Source organism: Anomaloglossus baeobatrachus, chromosome 1 (genome assembly GCF_048569485.1).
Source record: "Anomaloglossus baeobatrachus isolate aAnoBae1 chromosome 1, aAnoBae1.hap1, whole genome shotgun sequence".
Lineage (NCBI taxonomy): Eukaryota > Metazoa > Chordata > Amphibia > Anura > Aromobatidae > Anomaloglossus > Anomaloglossus baeobatrachus.
Genome location: NC_134353.1, coordinates 671,281,835 through 671,301,954, shown reverse-complemented (window position 1 = coordinate 671,301,954; position 20,120 = coordinate 671,281,835). Strand labels below are relative to the sequence as shown.

Here is a 20,120-nt window from a genome sequence, read left to right as displayed (position 1 = left end):
TATTTATTTAAATAAATATGCTTTCCTACTTACACTAATGCTGATAGAGATCAGCCAGGTCTGGTAGTGTTGTCACTCCTACGCTGTTTCACTTCTTGCTTCTTCTGGATCACTTGTTAACCAATGTCATTAATGTTTTAAGACCATATACATGTGGTATTAAATATGTGTTGCCAAAAGTTTCCTTTAACAAGTGCTACTATATTTACAGGGGTCTAAAGTTTATTCAGGTATTATTACAAAGCATCTCTGATGGAGAAAGGGATGAACAAAACCCAAATCACATTAAGGTCAACGTAACAAAGGCTTATGAGATTGCACTTAAAAAATACCATGGCTGGGTCGTACAGAAACTATTCCAGGTAAGGGTACCAACAATCTATTTACATAGTCTCTAAAATTCTGGTGCTTATAGATCTGATTAAATAACCCATGGTTTTTGCTTTAACGCTATGTAGCCTCCTTGCCTCCCTCACTCTTTAAACATTTCATTGATTTTAGTTTTGCTTTTGCCATAAAATAATCCTAATAGCAGGTTTTACTTTTGCAAGTTATTACAAGCACTTTATCAGCCTAAAATGCTATTTTTAATTATTCCTGTACGATCACTAATCTATCTCAGTACCTGGACTAGTCCAGGACTATTGTGAGTAATTTCCCGAATATGCTGATATCGTGCTCCCAGCTATGTGATTGATATCCCACCATTGTCAAGGAGTGAAGGGAGGAGAAGGGTGACTTCTTCTTTCTCGATGCACATGCTGAGATGTCAATCATTGAGTTTTGTATAACACCAGTGTAGGTTGGGAATTATGGACCCAGACTGGTCCGGGTACCCACACACCCACATTAAATAAAAACAAAACACTGTAGTAGGAGATGAAGCACAGAGTATAGAACCTGCTGTCAAATTCCCTTTAGAAATATGGATGGAAGTACAGGACTGATACTAGTTTAGAAAGGTACTGTAGGACATCCTTGTAGGCAATACCCTTTTAGATAGCTGTATCCTGAGCCTTTATTCTGTTGACGGCTATCTTTGTAGACTCCCCTATAAACATGTATTCTACTGCCGGACATCTCTGATGGCGGCTTTTCATGTAGAAGAAAAATCTTTTGTATGTGTTGAAATTTAAAATGCCAAGTCTTCACCCTCATGCAAATTTGACACGGTTAGACTAGTAAGTTGCGCTGATATACTCGAGGCTATTAGTTGAAAGGAGAACCAAAAAGGGAAGACCAGGCAATCTTCTTTTTTTTTTTTTTTTTTTTTTTTCTGTTCTGTATACGTCAGAAGATTACATTAGTGAAGTGCATGATTTCAGATGCCACAAATTCCAAGAACAAATGGATTCCATAGTGAAAGTCAGTCTTTCTATGATGTAGCATAAAATTTCCAGAAATCGATGTGACACGGATTTCCTCAGCATGTTCTTTTGCTATAAGAGTCAGACTTCCTGATGGAAAAATGTATGCGTAGCAGAAAAGAGGTTTAGACCCTTTTTGTAGAGCTCTTGAATTTTGTCAGTTTTGATGATAAAATCCACCATCGAGTCCATGATGGAAGACTTTCCTTTTACATAAAATTGAAAAAAGCAGTTAGTACTTTTTTTTACAGTACGGGACACGGATGCTACATAACATTGCAAGTAGGGTTGGATTATTTCTTTATAAGCAGTTTTCTTAGATTATAATATTGTTGAACTGTCCTTAGGAGAGTTCATAAATATCTAGATTGTGGTGGACCAATCTATCAGGTGTTTTTAGCTCTGATGGCAAACAGGTGTATGCAGTGAACTAAGCCAGAACGGCACAGCTCCTTCCACTGTGTAGTGGCCATTCCGAAGAGCTCTACATCAGCTCCTCTTCACAGCTACAGTATTGAGCTATTCCGCAACGGCCACTATACAGTGAAAGGAGCTGTGGCGTTCCGGCTCCATTCATTGTTACATTAATTTGTAGTTGAACACAGCTGATTTATCAAGGGTGTCCATCTCTGATATGGTATTGAGGTCTTATCCAAAGGTTGGTCATCACTACCATGAGCCTGGACACTTCTTTTAGCTATACTCCACAATTCGGTCAAGGACACGTCTACATTCGACTGTTAGGAATGGGTTTGTTTTTCTTCTGTATACACGGTAACATGTGTTATCTGTTATTTAGGCTGCTCTGTGTGCTGCTCCATATAAAGATGACTTTCTTAAGGCCCTTTCAAAAGGACAAAATGTGAAAGAGGAAGAGTGCATAGAGAAAATTCGTCAGTTCCTGGTCAACTACACTACCACCATTGAAGCAATATATATAATGTACAACAAGATGGGTGCAGAGCTGGATTACAAAGCCTAACGACCTGTCTTACAGACTTAACCCACTCCTACTTGGCTACAACTCAGGACATGGCCCCTTTCCTTCTGTCTTCAGGAGAGGTGTAGCGGATACGTGGAATATTCACAACAAGAGACACCTAATCAAAGTGATCTGCTCCGCACTTTGCCTACATATTAATTTGTCAGCCCATTGACTTGAATAATCTTTAAAGTGGATTTGTCTACAAAATGTAAAAGGGACCATATACCAGTAATTAGATTAGTTTTACTTAGATATTTGCAGTTTCCAATTTTTGTTGTGGCAGGCAACTGGAAGTGCAGGCATAATGATTGCCACCAATGTGTCACAAAGTAACTTGGCTTCTATCGAAAATATCAAAGGTGCAAACCTATATGGCTGCTCTCACTGTTGGAATATTAGCTAATGTCTGCTACAACTGAATCCCAAAATACCACTATTCCTCAATGTAATAGAAACCTATTTTACAAATCTGGCTGTTTAACGTGTGACATGCTAACACTTTACATTTTGGGTAGAAGTCCTCTTTAATTTAGCGGGTATGTAAGTGAGATCTAACATGGTCATCTACAGATTTTCATCCTTTTTTGTTTTGCGTCCTAGAACTCTTGATACAAAGTGACTGTGTTTAATGGTGTGGCTTTAAAATGATCTTGTAGTGTTAGCTGATCGACGAACAAAGGTTTGGTGTGTAACACAGCAAAATTTTTAATACAGACGAGTACATCCAAACATAAAATATATTTCCTTAAAGAATCCCCTATGCCATCTGAAAAATATATTTTATTAATAACTTAAATCCACCCATAAAATATAAATTCTGGGGAAATTTTTCTTTAAATTTCACATTATGCTTTTTGTCTACTATTCCTCTTGTAATTGAGTAAATTGACAACTGGGCGTGTTTCACAGTTCACTATGACACATTCCGCATGGATTGGACAGACTCAATTGACAAAGGGAATTAATGGTCAGTTATCAATTTATTCAGATTTTGTTTCAGGTAGAATCTTTATGGATGATAGAAGAATTTACTACATTATATAATTAAAAGCTGATACACACCGCGCATATAGGTTCATATGAAGGGGGGGGGGAGGAGGCTTGTCTGTTTTTTTTTTTTTTTTTTTTTCCAACACATCTAATTTGGGTGATAGAATCCAGTAATCAAACATTTTTGTTTTATATAATATGATGCTCAATTATTGCATAATTAATAATTTCAAGTTCGCTAACTATCAAACTAAGAGCTTAAAGAAGGTGAGATGTTGAACATGAACTCCTTATCATGAATTGTTAAAATGGTAAAGTGCTTGTTATTAAAAATCCTCTTCTGTCTTATGCATGGAGGGATTTTTAATGTCATTGCTTACTGGGGCTCATTACCTTTGTTACCAGTCACCTCTGCAGTCTTTCAGCAGTGGCTGGTCTCCTAGGCAAACGGCACAATGCTTACAAGCCATTTTTTAAAAAATGTGTATATGTGAAAAATCTAATCCCTGCTCTAAATCTGGATATAGCACTGAATCTGTTTTGGTGCCGCTGTGGTCTTTGGATGCTGCAGCGACAAAGCTAGCTGGTATAGTCTATAGGCACAGCTTAGGCCAGCGATGTGACAATGCCGCTTGTCCAAACGGTCTATCAAGCAGGAACACATTGTCCCCCGGAAACCGGGAAGGCAGGGGCGCTGTGCACTACTGAAGATTCCTGATTATAAACTCTTTAAAAAGGTATGCAACTTACACATTGGATGAGCTTTAGTTATATGATAACAAAAATTCCTTTACACCTAAACGCTTATGTGACCACTTATTTGAGGTTTTAAAGATTTTTATGGGTAGGGTTTCTTCAGACTTGCCCTGAACCTAAAACAAACCAAAGAACATTGATTTTATGACTTTTTAATAATATAACCCTCTAAACAAGTAGGGGAGTGACCTTTTACTTTGTGTGTTAAATCAAATAATGCATATATGCACTGTAAGTTTTATTACTGTACTGGATGTTCTCAAATCACACCATGCACTACACCTGGCATCCTACAGTTTTCCTATTGACTTCACTGCAACCACAGGAGTGTTCTCACACATAGGACAGCTTGTATATTTCAAGAAAAACCACTCTGCTGCTTGGTAAGGTTTGCTGCTTTCACCCATTGTGGTACCTTTCCTTTGACCTTCTGTCGAAATCTGAAACCTTTTTAGTGCCTAAATATTTCTCAAAATAAGTAACATCATTCATAGACTGCCTTATTCTTTTTATCTATTTTTTTTCCTTTTTAACAGTTGTGTGACTTTTATATGCAATAAAATATTTTCCATTGATGTCCTGTTAAACTAGACATGCACAGTAGTTGTCCGGTTCGGCTTTTGTTCAATAACTGACTCCATAAATATGATTGTTAAAACATACAGGATCAACAGATCTTAAGATCACATTGAGAAAAATGTAAGCATGTGCTACATGCTTGTACTTTAATGGGAATCTATCAGCAGGACTTTACAGCCCAAAACCATTAGATATAGTATGTAGCATGTAGCTCTTTCAAATATACCTTTTACATGGTCCCTCTGTTTCCCCATTACTGAGAAATTGGCATCTGGGTCCTGGGTTTAAATCCCACAAAAGACAACATCTCCAAGGAGTTTGTATGTTCTTTCCGTGTTTGCGTGGCTCTCCTTCGGGCTCTCCAGTTTCTTCCCACACTCCAAAAGACTTACTGATTGGCAACACTGTCCCCATTGGGGCTCACAATGTATGGAAAGCACTGTGGAATTAATAGTGCTATATAAATATTATCTGAATTGATATGCAAAGGAGTCTAAAGCTGGTGTCACACATAACGACGACGACAACGACGTCGCTGCTACGTCACCATTTTCTGTGACGTTGCAGCGACGTCCCGTCGCTGTCGCTGTGTGTGACATCCAGCAACGACCTGGCCCCTGCTGTGAGGTCGCCGGTCGTTGCTGAATGTCCAGCTTCATTTTTTGGTCGTCACTCTCCCGCTGTGACACACACATCGCTGTGTGTGACAGCGAGAGAGCGACGAAATGAAGCGAGCAGGAGCCGGCACTGGCAGCTGCGGTAAGCTGTAACCAGCGTAAACATCGGGTAACCAAGGGAAGACCTTTCCCTGGTTACCCGATGTTTACGCTGGTTACCAGCCTCCGCTCTTGCTGCCAGTGCCGGCTCCTGCACTGTGACATGTGGCTGCAGTATGCATCGGGTAATTAACCCGATGAATACTGTAGCAAGGAGAGCAAGGAGCCAGCGCTAAGCAGTGCGCGCGGCTCCCTGCTCTCTGAACTGTGACATGTAGCTGCAGCACACATCGGGTTAATTAACCCGATGTGTGCTGCAGGAGAGCAAGGAGCCAGCGCTAAGCGCGGCTCCCTGCTCTCTGAACTGTGACATGTAGCTGCAGCACACATCGAGTTAATTAACCCGATGTGTGCTGCAGGAGAGCAAGGAGCCAGCGCTAAGCGCGGCTCCCTGCTCTCTGCACATGTAGCACAGCGACGTTATGATCGCTGCTTCTGCTGTGTTTGACAGCTAAGCAGCGATCATAACAGCGACTTACAAGGTCGCTGTTACGTCACCGAAAATGGTGACGTAACAGCGACGTCGTTGTCGCTGTCGTTTAGTGTGACACCAGCTTTAAGAGCGAATGTAAATCTGAAGCTTCTGTCACTCCAGCTCTATTCCCTGTCCAGCGCCACCGCCTCCTGCTTGACTAATGGCCTTTATGTTCTGACTTCTGGCATTCAGGCAAAGGCACTATTTGACAAGAAGCAATAGATGGTCCTGAGCAGAGATTAGAGCTGGAGTGACAAAAGCTGACAAACTGGCCGTGTAAAGGTATTACTGGACTTGACTTTGATAGGCTGCATGTGCATAAACCCTGACAAGCAAAAGGGTAACAATGTTTTGAACTTTTGATTTTCAGGCTCCATATCTCTCCATTGACTACAGCTTTGTATGTGAGGCTACTTTCATTTTATAGCCATCATCTTGACTATCTCAATTTGACTTGCAACTATTTGGCATATGATTAGTTATGCAGGTTCTAGTCACGTCATTGCACTGTTGTTATATTTCTTTTCCCTGTATGCTGCAAATTACAACTTATTCACACATTACCTCATAGCTCAGTTTATTAGGTTAATTTCTAAGCAAAAGGTTCAGATTGAGGAGCAGCCATGAACATGATTTGTCAGGAAAAGAGAAACCGCATCATCCAGCTCATCGATAGTGTTCTCTTGGCCAAGAAAATTGCCAAACTGCATCATGTGAGTGCCATGACAGTTGGAAGAAAACAAAATGATCTCTATCCATCCAATCAAAAGTCAAGAGGTGAATGACCAGACAAAATATTGGAGTCAACAAATCAGCTCATCACAAGGTTTGTCAGTTCTGGTGTGACAAAAAAGGCAGTGGAGGTGACTCGTATGCTTCGTAATAGTGAGATCACAGACATTCATGCAAGCACCATGGAACGCACGTTACATAAGTCTGGAATGGTGGCACGAAAAAAGTAAAAAAGCCTTGACTCCAATATCTTAGGAAGCGTCTGCTCGAGTTTGCAATACAGTATGAAAAGTAGACAGAAGATGGGAAACTAGTGATTTGGAATGATGAGATGAAAGTCAATAGACCAGGCTCTAATGGGTGCAAATCGGTCTGGCAGAAACAGGCAAAAAGGAACAAACTGAGAAATTGAAGGATCAGTCAAGTTCGATGAAAACCTGATGCTATGGAGTTGTTTCACTGCCAAAGGCATTGGATAGTTGACCAGAATCAATGGACTCAATGCTGAAATATATGTGTGTAACTTACAAGAGGAGTTACTTCATACACTCAAGTACTATGGGTATGAAATGGATAACATAATGTTCTAGCAGGACAACAAGTGTCGAGGGTGGAGAAGAAATTGTACAATGATCATGAAGTAGAGGAGCTGGATTGACCCGTATAGTCACCAGACCTCAACCCAATCAAACACAAGTGGGTAGAGTTCTGTATACATACCCAAGTGAGTCAACCAGTATGCACAAACATTGGGAACGTGTAGAAAAAAAAACAGATCAAATTTTGGTGGAGAAATGCTTGAGTGTGATCGAGACCATGCCCAGAAGGATTCGGGCAGCTTTTCACAAAATACTAACAAAATAGTACAAATTAAAATTTAGATTTTTAGGATGCGCAAACAGTAAGAATGCAGTGACATGATATCTGCATAAGTAATGATATGCTAAATAGTTGCAAGTCAAATATATGAGATGAGATAGCCAAGATGATTGTCTATAAAATGAAGGTAGTCTCATGTTCAAATCTGTAGTGGATGGTGAGGTATGGAGCCTGAAAGTCAAAGGTTCATACCTTGTTACCCTGTTGCTCGCCCGTGTAGTTTAGTGTGTGAAATCATGCTGGCAGATTTCCTTTCAAGCAGAATATATCACAAGCCTTGGTGAAATCAAACACTCTCTGGTTTATGGTTTACCCTGACCACAGCAATATTGGAATAGCCGAGCCTTCTCCATACACAATAGATAATGAGTGGGATCTGTTCTCATCTGTCTGTGTGTGGTTTGCTTAAAATACATTTGCAGCCTTTTAACCCTTGATATTAATAGATTTAAAAGTCTGTTTAAATGATTCTATTTTGGCCTCCTGAAGTCACTATTAGGGGAAGTTAGGAGGTCACTGTATACTTTTTTATACATTACAATCTGTAATTAAAAAAAAAAAAAAAACCCTCAAAGCGACCGTACACATTACACTAATATAAGCTGATCCAGCTTATGTCAACAGGTTTGGCCAAAAAACTTTGTATAAAGACCCTGGTAAAATTGATTGCCAAGTGGGTTAAAAGGACTTTGTAAGCGCAAACTGACTATTGACAGCCAGATTGGTTTGTCAGTCTCCGCAAGAAGTAAAGTTCTCCCCTTAGACACCTGTTTGAGCAACGGTACTTTTAGCTTGGTGCATCATGGCGGGCCAATCATTTAAATATACCTTTCCACCTGCTTATTTTTCCTCCATCTTCACTCTCCCTCTACTTTGACCTCTCTGGCTGTAGGAACGCACAGCTGTCAATCCAATAAGGGCAGATTTTGTAGGAAAACAAGTGGGAAGGTATAGTTAAATGATTGACCCTGCCATGATGCACATGTACTTTATCAGCACAGAATAATTGTGCAAACTGAGTCCTTTTAAGGATCTGTCATGTCTGACTTTCAATTGCCGATTCTCTTGTTCTTCTAAATGGAGATAACATAACATAAGCCGCCATCAGGTGTCCGGGGCGCATATCTCTTTATAGACAACACATGAGCACCCTGTGTACTGGAAAGATGGCCTAGATGTGCCGCCGAACCATCATTCAGCGGAAAGTCATCTGTGTCTGGCATGCTGTATTTACCACCTCCCCACCTGTGAAGACTGAATACCATACCTCCCAACCGTCCCGGATACAGCGGGACAGTCCCTCTTCTGAGCCTTTGATCCCGGGTCCCGCCCGTGAGGCTGTTTATCCCGGCTCCACCCACCCACTGTAGCCCCGCCTCGCTGTTTCTCCCTTCTACTATTCATTACAGAGCCGAGCGCGCACCTACTCCTGTGACTGCTGCTGAGGTATGAATCACCCCCTGCAGCAGAGCGACCCCCCCCTGCAGCAGAGCCCCCCCCCCCCCCTGCACCAGAGCCGACCCCCCCAGTCCCGGAGCCTGCGTTTCTCTGCAGCTGTTCTCTGACTCCCCGTGTGCGGCTTCTCACTGCTGCAGACACGCGGGGAGTCAGGAAGCTGAGGAGACCGTGCAATCAGCACTTCTCTCTCCTGCAGATAGCAGTGGCAATAACCTATGCAGAGTGGCATCTGCAGGCTTCTATTAGCTTACCGATCAGTGGTCTCCTGCCTGTGGAGCAGAGCTGCTGGGTCCTAGCTTCCCAACAGCTTCAGCTCTGCTTTATCCTGGCTCCCCTACCAGTTAAAGGGAACATGTCAGCAGAAATTTCACAATAAAAGTAAAAGCTTCCCCTCTGCAGCTCCTGGGCTGCATTCTGGAAAGGTTCCTGTTGTTATTGTGCCCCCTTTGAGACCTACAAAAATACTTTATGAAGTCTTACCTTTTTGTATGCAAATGTGTTTTTATGGTCACGGGGGCGGGCTGTCTGGCGTCCGTTATTCCCCCTCCTGCCGCTTTACGCAGTCCCCCATTACTCATTTACATACACAAGGACACCTTCCTCATGTAACTGTCCTCCCGAAGTTTTGCGCATGTGAACGCTTTTTCAGGTGATTGCGCAGGCACGAGATTATGGGCGGCGCTGTGATTGTCATCAGCAGCGTTAACCAAGTACCCGCCCATAATCTCGTGCCCGCACTTTTCCCTCTGACTCCACCGTTATGCGCAAGTGGTGGCCATATGAACCATGTTACCTATTACTGCTTGCACGAGATTATGGGCGGGTACTTGGATGACTTTGCTGATGACAATCACAGCGCCGCCCATAATCTCGCGCCCATGGTAATAGGTAACGTGGTTCATATGGCCAGTGCTTGCGCATAACGGTGGAGGCAGAGTGAGAAGCGCGGGCACGAGATTATGGGCAGGTACTTGGATGACGCTGCTGATGACAATCACAGCGCCGCCCATAATCTCGCGCCCATGGTAATAGGTAACGTGGTTCATATGGCCAGTGCTTGCGCATAACGGTGGAGGCAGAGTGAGAAGCGCGGGCACGAGATTATGGGCGGGTACTTGGATGACGCTGCTGATGACAATCACAGCGCCGCCCATAATCTCGCGCCTGCGCAATCACCTCAAAAGCGTTCACACTTTGCACAGTGCTCACTCCCGCGAGAGTGGCACTGGGCATGCACAAAACTTCAGGAGGACAGTTACATGAGGAAGGCGTCCTCATGTATGGAAATGAGCAATGGGGGACGGCGTACAACGGCAGGAGGGGGAATAACGGACGCCAGGCAGCCCGCCCCCGTGACCATAAAAACAGATTTGCATACAAAAAGGTAAGACTTCATAAAGTATTATTTTAAGTCTCAAAGGGGGCACAATAGCAACAGGAACCTTTCCAGAATGCAGCCCAGGAGCTGCAGAGGGGAATCTTTTATTTTTTTTGCTAAATTTCTGGTGACAGTTTCCCTTTAAAGGGAACCTATCAGGTGCAATCTGCACTCAGAGCCAGGAGCAGTTCTGGGTGTATATTGCTAATCCCTCCCTAACTGTCCCTGTATACACTAGCATAGATAAAGGCATCTATAGAAAAAGTATTTTTAAAGAGCTTATATCTTATGCTAATTAGCGCGGGGACTAGTCCCAAGGGCGTTACTTCACTTGGCTAGTCGGCTCACATAGCGTGTTAGTACTCACACAGGGGCGTAATAACATGCTAACATGCTATGCGAGCCGACTAGCCAAGTGAAGTAACGCCCTTGTGACTAGTCCCCGCGCTCATTAGCATAAGATATAAGATCTTTAAAAATATTTGTTCTTGATCTCTTTATCTATGCTAGTGTATACAGGGACGGTTAGGCAGGGATTAGCAATATGTACCCAGAACTGCTCCTGGCTCTGAGTGCATATTGCACCTGACAGGTTCACTTTAAAGGGAACCTGTCACCAGATTTGGGGCCTATAAGCTGCGGCCACCACCAGCAGGATCTTATGTACACATTCTAACATGCTGCATACCTCCCAACCGTCCCGGATACAGCGGGACTTTCACGCTTTACGTTGTTTGTCCCGTTGCCACGGGCGGGACGGCCGGCTCCCGGGCTCCGCCCACCCACTCTCTCTCCGCCTCCCTGCTTTTCCCTCCTACCATCCTAGTAGACGTGGCATAGAGAGGAGCGCTGCCTGTGCTGCTGCTGGTACAGTAAACTAATCTCCCCAGCGCTGATTTCCCTCCCTCCCCCCTCACCCCCGGCCGGAGCCTGTCTGTGCGGTCGGCCGGCCGCCTGTCTGTGCGGTCGGCCCGCCACCTGTCTGTGCGGGCGCCCCCCTGCCGCCTGTCTGTGCGGGCGCCCCCCGCCGCCTGTCTGTGCGGGCGGCCCGCCGCCTCATTCTGCGGGCGGCCGGCCGCCTCTCTCTGCGGGCGGCTGGCCGCCTCTCTGTGCGGGCGGCCCGCCGCCTGTCTGTGAAGGCGGCCGGCCGCCTGTCTGTGAAGGCGACCGGCCGCCTCACTGTGGCTGCCTGCGTGTCCGTGCTGGAGGCCCGCCGGCTGCCTGCGTGTCCGTGCTGGAGGCCCGCCGGCTGCCTGCGTGTCCGTGCTGGAGGCCCGCCGGCTGCCTGCGTGTCCGTGCTGGAGGCCCGCCGGCTGCCTGCGTGTCCGTGCTGGAGGCCCGCCGGCTGCCTGCGTGTTTGTGCTGAATGGGTGTGGATGGGGAGTGGATATGGGCGTGACTGTGAAATGGGTGTGGTTAGGGGGCGTGGCCTAAAAATTTGCCGCGGCGCGCTACGCGCGCCGCAAACTTTGTCCCTCTTTTCCTTCTTTAAAAGTTGGGAGGTATGCCAATCTCATGTGAATGAGGCCTAACCAGTATGGATAGCTTTTTATTATAGGTAGTGTTTGTTTATCGGGAGTTGCTGTGTATTTGTAACCATGTATAGCTGCTCACAATGAAACTTGAAACTGAAAGTAAAACCCATAACCTTTTGGAAAGATCCAGCTCTATTACCTCACCCAACCATAAAGGTCTGTTCTACGTAAATTGTGTGACCAAACAGGAAACTATTCCCCTCACTTCATGTAAAATGTTCCCATTTATCAGTGTATTGTGCACACATCTGTCCAAGGCTAAAATATCTGACCAAATATCTTGTTTTTAAAATAACTTTATTTAAACAATGAATTAAAAAAAAAAAACACCCTTTATTTTGACGATGGTATTGTGCTTTGTCTTATTGGGGTGTGTGAAGAGTATGAAAGGCAAGGGTGGACACATTATTGGGGCAACCTATGCAGCCACATATGGGCTCAAGAGGTAAGGGGGCCACTTTTACCTGCAAAGCAGGTGGCATTGTGTATTATGGTGAGATATTGGGCGGCAAAGGGCCCATATATTGTTTTTTGCATAGGGGCCCTCTTCTGTCTGTGTCTGCCAGTGATGAAAGGAGTTTTGCTGGGAAAAGTTATCGTCCAGCCAAGGGGTACACAATATTTTTTTGGTCCAAGGGCCACATTGTCATACTGAGCCAACCCCGAATGCTGCCAATACAATTAAAGGGGTAGTTGCATAAATACATCACCAGAATCAAGTTTTGAGTACAGTATATCATTTTTTATTTTTTTTTGTGGGGGCAGAAACCTCCAAATCCTCCTTTTTAATGTGTACACGCCACAACTTACACTGATGTTTTTGGGGCATAAACTCTCAAATCCTCCCCATAACCTCAAAACTCGAAGTTTTGCAGATTCTTCAGTTAACCACTTCACAACCTTTGATGTACCCATATGTCGTTGTCTGGAAGGGGTTCCCGATAGGTACCTTTAAGACTGTGGGCAGTAAAGTTACATCCTAGCAGTTATAATGTTAATCCCCACCGGCTGCTGCGGGCTGCCAGTGGGGATCCACGCACTTGTGAGCTGATTTGTAAAGCTGACGTGTGCCTTCTAGGCACGAGTGAAATCTCTATCCACCCGTACCTGTTAACGTCCTAAATGGCGCTGTCAAAATGTGACAGCGTCTTATTAATGGGGATCGCGGTAAAGGCTTACCGCCCGCCACTGGAAGTCACGTCATGTCCTGTAACAGGCAGCTGAGTACTGCAGGTTACAAGAGATGAGCATTTCTCAGCAGTGCTGCTCTGATCAGGGGAAAAGAATGAGTGATAAGACAGCTGATCTTTATACATTAAGTAAAATAAAAATTAAAATTAAAACTAAGTTCAAATCCCCCCCCTTCGCCCCATTGAAAACTAAAGGGTTAATAAAACCAAATATGCACACATTTGGTATCGCAGCGTTCAGAAATACACAGTCTATCAAAATGTAAAATCAATTATTCTGATCGGTATATGGCGTAGTGGCAAAATTCCAAATGCCAAAAAATGCCAAAATTACGTGTTTTGGCAGCCGCAAATTTTGCACAAAATAATTATCAGGTGATCAAAACGTAGTATGTGTGCACAAATGATACCGTTTATATCAGCTCGTGATGCAAAAAAATAAGCAGTCTCTGAGCCATAGATCCTGAAAAATAAACTCTATGGGTGGTGGAAAATGGCGTAAAACGTGTGCCACTTTTTTGGACAAACTTCTGATTTTTTTTTTTTTAACCCCTTAGATAAAAGTGAACCTATACATGTTTAGAACCTACGAACTCCCACCGACCTGAGGCATCACAACAACATATCAGTTTTACCATATATAGTGAACACTGTGAATAAAATCTCTCAAAAACAATAGGTTTTTTTTGCAATTTTTCCGCATTTGGAATTTGTCATTTTCCAGTACACCATATGGTAAAACTTTATGGTTTCATTTAAACTTACAACTCGTTCTACAAAACAACAAGACCTCATATGGCAAGATTGACTGAAAGAAGGGAAGCAAAAAAAACAATAATGAAAACAGAAAATCTGTGTGGGGTGAAGGGGTTAAGCGATAGCTGAGCTCTTCCTGTCACAGCCAGAATGATACCCACGCCACCCCTAGCTGTCTAACCACCTAAATGCTGCAATAAATAAAAAAAAAAAAAGTAAAACATTATCCTTTATCATACTGCAAAAAAAAAAAAAAGTTGAATAAAACGTAATAAAAGTGTACACTGCTTCCAGGCTGCTCAGTAACCTCATGCATATGCCCTGCTTCACCTGCCCACCGGCATTCCCCGCATCTCTGAATGCAGTCAGACGTGCCCCCACCCTGTGTGAACAGCGTGTCTGACTGCTTTCAATCAGAGACGTGGTCTGTGTGTCTATATTGCTGTAAAATAAAAAGCATTTAGGGTCCCCCCTATATTATGATACCCAGCACAGATACAACATACAGCTGCAGCCCCCAGCCGCGCACTTATCTTGGCTCTGTATCAAAATAAGAGGGATCGCATGTGGTTTTTGTTTTGTTTTTAAATGATTTAAAAAAAATCTACAGAATGTTGTTTTTTAGTGTTTTTTTTTGTTTAGGCTTTAGCACCCATATGAGCTAAATGAGTCCTCACAAAATGTTGATCTCTCACAATACAATGGGCTGCAGGTGAGACCTTACAGCAGTGGACTAAATCCATTTAAAAGTAAAAGAAAAGTTTTTACCGGATTATAACTTAAGTAAAAGTACACTGCAGTCTTGAATGTAGCTCCTATTCTTAGATTGTTTTACAGTGTATAAAGCTGTGGATAAAACAAGTGCAATCAGGTCTTACCCGATGTGAACATGAAAAAGCACGCTGCTTCCATTGTGTGATTGTGTGACCCACAACTAGTGCCAAAAAAGACGTGATCAGCTGCCACAAGATCCACGAAACGTCCGGCTAAACAAACAAAATGGAACTTGGCAAAACGTGGCTCATTCTGCGCTGCTGTGAATAAGATAATGGTCAAATCTGTAGTATGAGAGCGGTTGCTACATTGACACAGTTTCAAAGTGATTCCCCACTTTTTTCAGAATAATCACCAAATTACTGCTGTTAATTTGGTGCCTATTCTAAAGCGCATTGCATACAAATTAGCCATGTGGTGGTGAACACTCACCCAGCATAAAATGGCAGAAGCAACAGAGGGCAGCTGGCAGTGTCAGACATCACTGATGTTGGACCTTTCTGCTGTGGACACTTTATGCAGGGTGAATGTGCACCACCATGTGGCTAATTTGCATGCGATGGCTCTGTCACATGCAAGTTAGTCATTTGGTGGTGGCAGTGGGGCAGAGCACTGCGCTTCATCCGCTATCTGCAGGCTGCGGCTTTCATGCTATGACTGGGTGCCAGAGCTTAATAAAGCTAAGTAATTACCTCAGGCCAAACCCCCCTCTTCACCGGGCCCCATACACCAGTAAGGGTAATAATGCCCTGATGGCAACCCTGTTGGGTTCACAATTTATCAGCAATTTCTCATTTTCCAACAAACGTTACAAAACCATTTTTTTGGAACCACAACACATTTGAAGTGACTTTGTGAGGCCTATGTGACAGAAAATACTCCAAAAGTAACACCATTCTAAAATCTGCACCCCTCAAAATGACATCCAAGAAGTTTATTAACTCTTCAGGTGCTTCAAAGAAATTAATGCAAAGTTGAATGAAATTTTTTTTTTTTTTAATTTTACCTAAAAATGTTGCTTTAGCCCCAATTTATTAACTTTTACAAGAAATGGAATACAAAATGGACCCCAAAATTTGTTACCCAGTTTCGTATTCCCCACATGTAGTAAGAAACCTTTGTTTGGAAAAAGGGGAGGGCTCTGATTGGAAGGAGCAATATTTTGAATTTTGGAACACAAACTTGGCTGAAATAGGTTGCAGGCACCATGTTGCATTTGCAGAGCCCCTTGGGTACCTAAACAGCACAAACCCCCATTTTGGAAACTAGACCACTTAATGATTTTATCTAGGGTTATAATGAGTATTTTAAACCCACAGGCACTTCACAGAATTTGATCACATTAGTCCATCATACTGAAAATGTTCATTTTTTTTTTTCCATCTCAAAAAAAATGTTGCTTTATCACTGAATTCCACACTTTTACAAGAGGAAACACCAAAAAGTGAACCCCACAGGTTGTTACCCACTTTCTAAGAACCAAGACAGTAACCCATATATAGTCAAAAAGTTTTGTTTGGAGAAATGAGAGGGCTTGGAACAGGAGGAGTAATTTTTGAATATTGGAAAAACAAATTTGGCTGAAATAATTTACCTAAATACGAGAAACCCTCCACAAGTGACCCCATTTTAACTAGGCCTATCACTGATTTTTTTTTCCAAGTGGTATAGTGAGTATTTTGATCCCACTGATACTTCACAGAATTTGATAACATTAGGTCGTCCTATAACAAAAATGTTGCTTTAGCACCAAATTTCTCACTTTTACAAGAGGAACCACCAAAAATTCAACCTACTTCCTTATGAGAGTGGGGATACATCATATGTATTTAAAATATTTGTTTTGACAAACTGGAGGGCCTGGAACCAAAGGAGCAATATTTGATTTTTGGAGAGCAAATTTCGCTGAAATAGATTGTGGGCACCATGTCACATATCCAGAGCCTCTAAGGTACCAAAACATCAGAAACCCCCACAAGTGACAGCATTTTGGAAACTAGATCCATCAAGGAATTTATTAGCGGTGTGTTAAGCATTTTGAACCCATTGTTGCTTCACAGAAGTGTTTAAAATTTGGATGTGAAAATGAAGGTTATAACTCTAAAATGTTATTTTAGCCCAAAATTACTAATTTTGACAATGGATAATAGGAGAAAACGGACCCCATAATTTGTAACGCAAATTTCTCCTGAACACAGTTTGGCATACTAAATCCTATATTGAATTTATCTATCGGTGTGGTGAGTAGAGTTGAGCGCGGTTCGTGGTTCGTGGTTCTCCAGTTCGCGGCTCGAGTGATTTTGGGGCATGTTCTAGATCGAACTAGAACTCGAGCTTTTTGCAAAAGCTCGATAGTTCTAGAAACGTTCGAGAACGGTTCTAGCAGCCAAAAAACAGCTAAATCCTAGCTTGGTTTCTGCTGTAATAGTGTAAGTCACTCTGTGAATCAAACTATTATCACATTTCAGTGTATAGTGTGCGTGAACAGCGCCTTCAGATCACTGCTGTTTCTATAATGGCGATCGCCATTTTTTTTTTTTTTTTCTTGTCTTCCTTCCCTAAGCGCGCGCGTCTTGTGGGGCGGGCCAGCATGTCAGCCAATCACAGACACACACACACCTAAGTGGACTTTGAGCCAGAGAAGCAACGGCATGTGTGATAGGATCTGCATGTCACATGTCCCTGCATTATAAAACCGGACATTTTCTTCACGAACGCCATTATCTGCCTTCTGCGTCTTTGGTGTCAGACATCAGTGTCGCAGCTCCGTCCTCCTGAGTCCTATAGCCGATACAGCTGTATGCGCTGCATACACAGCGTTAGACAGCTTAGGGAGAGCACATTCTAGCAGTCCTTTTAAGGGCTCAAAGCGGCAGGGTCAGAGAGCCATAAGTGACAGGTCCTGCAAACAGCAACAGCGTCTGTGTAGCCCAGGTCAGGGATTTCCTCCCTGCATTTCACCATTAGGAGGGAATAGAAAGGCAGGCTTCCATTCCTCTACCCAGAGCACCACAATCCTGCCACTGTACCCTCTTGTCCTCTGCACACTCCAACTCATTCTAAGTAAGCCATTATACTAGCAAACATTCAGTGTACCTAGTGGCATCCTATACGTGGCTATTGGACTTTGCTATAGTCCCACTAGTGCAAAGACATTTGCAGAGCACGTCTGCCTGCATTGCACACTACAACTTTTTTAAACTAAGCAATTTTACTAGCAAACACTCAGTGTACCTAGTGGCATCCTATACGTGGCTATTGGACTTTGCTATAGTCCCACTAGTGCCAAGACATTTGCAGAGCGCATCTGCCTGCGTTGCACACTCCAACTAATTATAACTAAGCCATTATACTTGCACACACTAAGTGTTTTTTAGTGGCATCCTATACGTGGCTATTGGACTTTGCTATAGTCCTACTAGTGCCAAGACATTTGCAGAGCGCATCTGCCTGCGTTGCACACTCCAACTAATTATAACTAAGCCATTATACTAGCACACACTCAGTGAACCTAGTGGCATCCTATACGTGGATATTGGACTTTGCTATAGTCCCACTAGTGCCAAGACATTTGCAGCACGTCTGCCTGCGTTGCACACTCCAACTAATTATAACTAAGCCATTATACTAGCACACACTCAGTGTACCTAGTGGCATCCTATACGTGGCTATTGGACTTTGCTATAGTCCCACTAGTGCCAAGACATTTGCAGCACGTCTGCCTGCGTTGCACACTCCAACTAATTATAACTAAGCCATTATACTAGCACACACTCAGTGTACCTAGTGGCATCCTATACGTGGCTATTGGACTTTGCTATAGTCCCACTAGTGCCAAGACATTTGCAGCACGTCTGCCTGCGTTGCACACTCCAACTAATTATAACTAAGCCATTATACTAGCACACACTCAGTGTACCTAGTGGCATCCTATACGTGGCTATTGGACTTTGCTATAGTCCCACTAGTGCCAAGACATTTGCAGCACGTCTGCCTGCGTTGCACACTCCAACTAATTATAACTAAGCCATTATACTAGCACACACTCAGTGTACCTAGTGGCATCCTATACGTGGCTATTGGACTTTGCTATAGTCCCACTAGTGCCAAGACATTTGCAGCACGTCTGCCTGCGTTGCACACTCCAACTAATTATAACTAAGCCATTATACTAGCACACACTCAGTGTACCTAGTGGCATCCTATACGTGGCTATTGGACTTTGCTATAGTCCCACTAGTGCCAAGACATTTGCAGCACGTCTGCCTGCGTTGCACACTCCAACTAATTATAACTAAGCCATTATACTAGCACACACTCAGTGTACCTAGTGGCATCCTATACGTGGCTATTGGACTTTGCTATAGTCCCACTAGTGCCAAGACATTTGCAGCACGTCTGCCTGCGTTGCACACTCCAACTAATTATAACTAAGCCATTATACTAGCACACACTCAGTGTACCTAGTGGCATCCTATACGTGGCTATTGGACTTTGCTATAGTCCCACTAGTGCCAAGACATTTGCAGCACGTCTGCCTGCGTTGCACACTCCAACTAATTATAACTAAGCCATTATACTAGCACACACTCAGTGTACCTAGTGGCATCCTATACGTGGCTATTGGACTTTGCTATAGTCCCACTAGTGCCAAGACATTTGCAGCACGTCTGCCTGCGTTGCACACTCCAACTAATTATAACTAAGCCATTATACTAGCACACACTCAGTGTACCTAGTGGCATCCTATACGTGGCTATTGGACTTTGCTATAGTCCCACTAGTGCCAAGACATTTGCAGCACGTCTGCCTGCGTTGCACACTCCAACTAATTATAACTAAGCCATTATACTAGCACACACTCAGTGTACCTAGTGGCATCCTATACGTGGCTATTGGACTTTGCTATAGTCCCACTAGTGCCAAGACATTTGCAGCACGTCTGCCTGCGTTGCACACTCCAACTAATTATAACTAAGCCATTATACTAGCACACACTCAGTGTACCTAGTGGCATCCTATACGTGGCTATTGGACTTTGCTATAGTCCCACTAGTGCCAAGACATTTGCAGCACGTCTGCCTGCGTTGCACACTCCAACTAATTATAACTAAGCCATTATACTAGCACACACTCAGTGTACCTAGTGGCATCCTATACGTGGCTATTGGACTTTGCTATAGTCCCACTAGTGCCAAGACATTTGCAGCACGTCTGCCTGCGTTGCACACTCCAACTAATTATAACTAAGCCATTATACTAGCACACACTCAGTGTACCTAGTGGCATCCTATACGTGGCTATTGGACTTTGCTATAGTCCTACTAGTGCCAAGACATTTGCAGAGCGCATCTGCCTGCGTTGCACACTCCAACTAATTATAACTAAGCCATTATACTAGCACACACTCAGTGTACCTAGTGGCATCCTATACGTGGCTATTGGACTTTGCTATAGTCCCACTAGTGCCAAGACATTTGCAGCACGTCT

The 20,120-nt window shown here is 43.4% G+C and overlaps 1 protein-coding gene across 1 annotated transcript in view; it reads left to right on the top strand.

The window, feature by feature from the left end:
• The window catches only part of GLTP (glycolipid transfer protein), a 93,125-nt gene extending 87,936 nt beyond the window's left edge, over positions 1-5,189 (top strand). Inside the window, exons 4-5 of the mRNA XM_075341725.1 lie at positions 212-362; positions 2,167-5,189. Of these exons, the coding sequence (XP_075197840.1) occupies positions 212-362; positions 2,167-2,349 (334 nt within the window). The 3' untranslated portion in view covers positions 2,350-5,189. The remainder of the gene's footprint in view (positions 1-211; positions 363-2,166) is intronic.
• Positions 5,190-20,120: the final 14,931 nt, after the last annotated feature.